This window comes from Geospiza fortis, unplaced genomic scaffold (genome assembly GCF_000277835.1).
Source record: "Geospiza fortis unplaced genomic scaffold, GeoFor_1.0 scaffold121, whole genome shotgun sequence".
Taxonomy (NCBI): domain Eukaryota; kingdom Metazoa; phylum Chordata; class Aves; order Passeriformes; family Thraupidae; genus Geospiza; species Geospiza fortis.
Window position 1 is genome coordinate 2,470,583 of NW_005054346.1, and position 6,000 is coordinate 2,476,582.

At 41.5% G+C, this 6,000-nt stretch overlaps 2 protein-coding genes across 6 annotated transcripts in view; one reads left to right on the forward strand and one right to left on the reverse strand.

Moving 5' to 3' along the window:
* ARFGEF1 (ADP ribosylation factor guanine nucleotide exchange factor 1) overlaps positions 1-2,756 on the forward strand; it is an 84,540-nt gene extending 81,784 nt beyond the window's left edge. Inside the window, exons 38-39 of the mRNA XM_005423033.2 lie at positions 475-592; positions 1,305-2,756. Coding sequence (XP_005423090.1) covers positions 475-592; positions 1,305-1,469 — 283 coding nt within the window. The 3' untranslated portion in view covers positions 1,470-2,756. The remainder of the gene's footprint in view (positions 1-474; positions 593-1,304) is intronic.
* Positions 2,757-5,451: 2,695 nt separating this feature from the next.
* Positions 5,452-6,000, reverse strand: part of CSPP1 (centrosome and spindle pole associated protein 1) — a 67,588-nt gene continuing 67,039 nt past the window's right edge. For all 5 annotated transcript variants that reach the window (XM_031058641.1, XM_031058640.1, XM_031058642.1 and 2 more), the window contains one exon: positions 5,452-5,975. The gene's annotated coding sequence lies outside the window, so the exon portion shown is untranslated. The remainder of the gene's footprint in view (positions 5,976-6,000) is intronic.

The following is a 6,000-nucleotide window of genomic DNA, read 5'->3' on the forward strand; positions in this document are numbered from 1 at the left end:
CTCTTTGGTCATTGATCTGAATGTTCTTTGTTCATAAAGTTTTCAAGCAGCTGTTGGAATAATGGAGGGCTTTAAACCTCAACAGCAGCACTTAAGGCTAAGACTTCAAGGTTCACAGACTAGGAAGCAGAGCTGAAAACTGCCTGGTTACATCAACATGAGATATTCCTAAAGCCCACATAATGTTTTGTCAGATACCTGTCAAGGAGCACTTGATACTTTTCAAATCCATTCACAGACAGTATAATCACATTTTGTCAGCTTATTTATTACTGAAGTCCCAGGACTTTGGGTTTGACTTGAACAAGGTCACTGCTTTCTGTCGTTAACCAGGCTTAGAGCAGCTTTCATAATGCAATGCTGTTCTACACCAGGGCTTTACACTGCCAGAATTTGCAAAGCCAGAGCTCTCTTTCTGCAGTAGAGCTCAGAAGGAAATGTGAGTTGTTATTTTTTTGTGTCTTCTGTCTCCAGTGTCTGCAGCGAGGCTCTGAGCTATTTCCTCACTCTTACGTCAGAAAGTCATCGGGAAGCCTGGACTAACCTTTTACTCTTATTTTTGACTAAAGTCCTGAAGATAAGTGATGAAAGGGTAAGTAACTGTTTGGAATGATGGTTGAGATGACGTGTACAGGTAAGAAGTAGTTCCAGACTGGTTCTTCACACACAGTTACAGACTTGACTTTAAAAGCTCCTGCTGCTCTGTAGACACTCTTGTGTTGAGGGAATATACATTCAAACTGCACTTGACAGACACTGACACTAATAATTCAGTGTGAAGGTGCAATGAGTGATAAAATAAAATGTGTCAGAGAAGTTTAAAGATGCTGGAATCCTTTAGAAGGCAGACAATTAGTGATGATATTTTATTCAAAGAATTAACTCTTGTTTCTGCTGCCGCTGCCGCAGGTACATGTACACCTTGACCTTCTCCAAAGCAGTTCTGCAGTAAATAAGTCCCTGTTTAATCTTCCTCTAAGAACACTTGGCTGAAATAATTAAGTGATGAAAAAGGCCAACTGCAAGAAAAAAGCTCATAATAGAAAAATATTTCCTCTTGGAGAATAAGCATTAGTAAGGAGCTTTGTGTAGCTGGTGAGCATCTGTCAGAGTATATCACAGCTGTCTTAGCCGTATTCTAGCACTGAAATGCTGCTAATATCAGTTGTAAAGGTGTTTCTACTTGTCACTTTGTGAGTTTCTCACCCTCATTTGGGAGAGTATTTAAAATTCTGATTTTGCAGTGTGCTTTCTGAGGTGTACCCATGTATAACAGAGTCATTTCTTGTTTGTTTTCTCCTCAGTTCAAGGCCCATGCCTCATTCTACTACCCTTTGCTGTGTGAAATCATGCAGTTTGACCTTATTCCTGAGCTTCGGGCTGTGTTGCGAAGGTTTTTCCTGCGGATCGGGGTGGTTTTCCAAATATCCCAACCACCAGAACAAGAGCCTGGAATAAGCAAGCATTAGCAGATAGTGATGCTCTGTTTCCAAGTTTATATTCCTCAGCTAAATAAAAGGACCAGGTAGCTGGGCCATTCTGTCTGGATATCCATGTAAATGGTTTCTTTCTCTGGCAGTTGTATCCAAGGGTTAACGGTACAGACGCTTCCAACTGTAACTAAGGCTTGCAGCACTCCAGTCCCTCTCTTTCCTGGCGGATTCTCTCTCATCGGTTTCTCTTGCCTGGCTCCTGCTGAGCACAGAGCCAGTTTATAGCACAGTCCCCCTTGTCAGCACGGGCTGCAGTGTCCTTTACTGTCCTAGACAGCAGCATAGCAACAGATGTTTATGGCGGGTGTGAAAGTGAAGTGTACCCAAAGAAACATATATGTAAAGGTTTGAGCTTCTGCGAGAAGTACAACTCAGGAGAGCTGTATTTTGAAGGATAAAATGTTTATAGTGAAAAGAAAATGGAGATTATTGTTCATGGAAAAAAATATTTAGCAACTATGTCTGATATTCTAAGATTTTTGCACACTCAGGCTGTCTGAGACATTGGTAATCATCCTTCTGTGAAAATGTACAGAGATGCAGATCTGTAATATAAACTCTTTAACACTATACAGTTCTTCCCAAATTATTTTATTTCTGTATTACTGATTTGTTGAAAGCCCATAACTCTTCCTTGTTTACCAAATGCACTAGAAGTTTGGGTTTCTTTTTTGGGTTGTGATTTTTTTTTCTTCCTTTTTTGTTATTTTTGTTTTGTTTTGTTTCATTGTAGCCCAGAAGTTATTGTTGCCGACTTTTGTCAAGAACAGCGGTAGAAATATCACGACTGACATAACTACCTGTAATATACTTGTTTTAGGGCTTTGAAATATAACAAGCCAATGAAATGATGATCCTTCAAGGACTGGAACTTGAATCACTGCAAACAAGTCTAGGTTGTGTCTGCTGTCAGATGTTTTTTGTTTGATGTAGATTTCACTCTTATGTACAGAATTTAATGTTGGATATATTCAAGTAACAAATCTGGCATGGTTTGGGGATGGTTAAATTTATTGGAAATGTATTCATACTGTGAATTGTGCTCTGATGGTTAACAGACGAGATTGTCAAGCATTCTGTATTACAATGGATGTAGAAATTTTTTTCAGATGGACAAAATGTATATGGTACAGATATGTAAAGTTTTCTATGTAAAAAAAATTCTGTACAACTTTCTGTACAATATTTGGTTCTCATCTGGCATATTCTAATCAGGTTATAGGTCAATAAAGTTTTTGAACTCTTTCATCAGTGCAATCAAAACCAGTCTAATCCACAGCTACTTGTTTTACAGTTTGCTTTGCCTCTCATGCTTTTGTTTCAAAGGAGCAAACCCCAGAAACCTTGGTGCTGTCTGGGTGACTGGGATGCCTCTCCTCACTGTTAGAGACAAATACAGGGGGAAAAGGAGTGGTAAATTAAAAAAAAAGGTGGGCAGGGCTGGAGGAGAATGAAAGCGCTACATGAAGTGGTCAGATGGACCCTGTAGTGCTGCACAGATAGAGAAGCTCAGAGCTGCATTTTGCTCTCTGGGGATTAAAACACAAACACCAAACAGCGGCTGGATAAAGGGGGAAGGGTTGGGATTGCAGTTCTGCTGACTTGGAACACATCAGCCGGCTCAGCCATGTCAGTATCTTCAATTTTGCTGGTAAGAGTGGAATTGGATTGTTCTGCAGTGTGCTCCCACAAAACTCCTGACTGGCACGGGAGAGCAGTGGGAAGAGCAAGGTGTGTGAGGGAGCCTCCTCTCTTTCAGGGCATTCACAGCAGGTTCCAGAAATAAGTGTAAGCAGTTCAGTGAAATAGCTATTGGAAAAGCCAGAAAAGGGAATTAAAATGCTGTGACCCATGGTTCAGAATTTGCTCACAAAGTTAATTGGGGTGGAGCAAAAAACCAAATAACAATTACCAGAGTCACAAGGGGTAGAATTGAGGTTATTTCAATTAATTGTAGCCTTACCTCTTGGGCTGTATTTTACTTGTTCAGTTTGTCGTGCTGTGCTTTTTATCTTAAACTGCTGTGTTAGGCCAGACCTAAGGTCCTTGACAGTGACCAGTTATTTTTATGGTGAGTATAATGTGTCCCATCCTATTCATTGTCATACTCTCCCCCATGGCTTTAGCAAACTGTTTGAGACCATTGCCAGGGTGTCCCTGACACTACTGCCCTGAGCACTGTTTAAACAGCCCCTGTTCCTTGTGTGTCTGCCCAATTGCTTTCTAATCATCTGGGTTCAAGATAGAGCACTGAGTACAATGAATTATCTAAAAACTTGGGCAGTTTTGGTTTTGGGGCTCTTTCTGGTTTTAAACCTCACTGCTTTATTGTTTTGTTGTGTACTCCTCTTTAGTAAGGACATTATTCTTTCTTCTCATGCCTTATTTATTGCTCATGTGGAAAAGGCCTCGTAGCTGTTTAATTTTGGTTCATTGGGAGCTGAACTTTGGTGTCATTGTAACTCTTTTGTGCCTCTCTTCAGTTCTTGCAGTGCCAGAGCAGCACCAGGTATGCTCTGGGCATTGTGTTCAACTTGCAGCTCTCTGAACACTCATACATGATCATTGTCAGAAATCTGGGGTCAGGGGCAGAGAATAGGTTCTCCTTTAGTGATCTCAGTATCCATCAGGGCTGGGACTGCAGATACATTTATTTTGCAGGTGAGGCTGTCATGATAAAAGGTTAGGGAGGCAGAAGGGCCCTGCCAAAAGCTGAACTTTAAAGAGGCAGAGAGCACTGCAGAAAGATCTGGAAAGGGAAGATGCAAAGGACTCAGTGTCCTGAGTAGTGCCCAAGGGAGGGTAGCTGCAGGGAAGAGTGGAATTCATGGTGCTAAGGGCTGCTGAGCAGTGAGGTTAAAGTAATAGCAGTGGTTTCAGGACATAGCACAGGTGAAGGAAGTTATTCAGAGGGGTTCTGCCACAACCGGCCTTGAACTGGAGAAAAGGAATGCCAGGTTCTGATGGTCTGTGGCATTTATGAAACTTACTGCAGTGAAATGAGGGTGGCTTTTTAGGGAGACACTTCATGCTTCTCTCAGGGGAAAAACTCCAATTAAAATCAAGGAAATAATAATTAAACTTTGTTGGCAGTTAGATGAGGAAGAGAAATTCTGCATCTAGCCTGGAGTTGGTACAGTCAATATGCCTCAAACTTCAGCTTGTGAGGCAACTGGAGAGAGCCATCAGGGCAGGTGACAAAGTATAAAAGGCATAAGGTGGGCTTTAGCATGAGAGGGTGGTAAGTGTATTAATTTCAAGCATTTTCACAAAGTTATTTCCTCTGTCTCTGGGAAGTCCAGCCTGAAGCAGGCATGCAGCCCGAGGTACCTGCTCCAGCCCAGGTCAGGGATTGCCCAGTGCCCCTGCTTGAGTGGCCACGGCTGTCAGACCCACTCTGTTGAACCTTCTCACTGCTGAGCTAGAAATTCAGGGTAAGAATTACCCTGATTTGGCAAATCCTCTCTGGGAAGGAATGTGCTAAGCCCATGAAGCTCAACACCACACAGGTTTGAAAGTACATCTGTCAGCAAACATTGCCTGCCGTCATCATGGAATCGCTGTAGCCTTCAGACAGGTTTACAAAAGCTTGAAGGTGACAGTGTAGTAAAAACAAAAGACCTTGCAAAAAGTTCTTGTTTTCATCAGTGGTTTGTTAGGGTCATTTTTACCCTGTTGATCAGGTTTACGCCTCTGGGTGGGAATTTCCTAACCAAAAGGAAAGTTGCAGCATTACCCCTGCTTCACCTTGGTTGTGTAATTCACTGAACTCCTAAAATCTTGCTCCATGTCCTTCTTGCTAAAGCTCTGTGCTCTCAATGAACAGATTTTCCATGTGTTGTTATTTCTTTGGAGACAGCTTTAACACTCCAGTTTGTTCATGAGTAAATAAAAGCTGAAGCAAATCATAAATTAAGAAAATTGAAGTCGGCTTTCACAGTTTTTATAACAAAAATAATTTTAGTAACAAAATACTTTATTAACTCTTCAATCAGAAACATAAATATATTCAACAATATCTGTATTTTCAGCACACAACAAATTAGGGAATGTAAGACATATTGTTGATAGTATTTTTTTTCCATGAAAGTGTTAGCTGTGCTTTCATGCAGGACTGCATTTATCCTGTATTAAAACCTAAGTGTCCGTGTTCAAGTTACTCTTTGGGTAAAAACCTAATGCCCTTCTGCTCTTGGGCTGCTCTAATGCCGGAAATTTTTGGATTTTGACTATAAATCTAAAAAAAATCTTTGATTTAATATCAAATTCACACACACCACACTCTGTTTCTGAGGCTGAAACTTAAGTTGTATGAAAAGTGCAAAAGCTGCCAAGCTATTCCTCCACGTCACGGAACAGAAAACATCCCTGTACTCCACCTCTGCTCCACTGCAGCGGCTGATCCTTTATTATTGCTATTTGGACTGACACACACAGCTCCACACACTGTACACGGAAGACAGCTCTCCCTCCCTGTGAGACCCCCGGCTGGGCCGAGCTCTCCCTC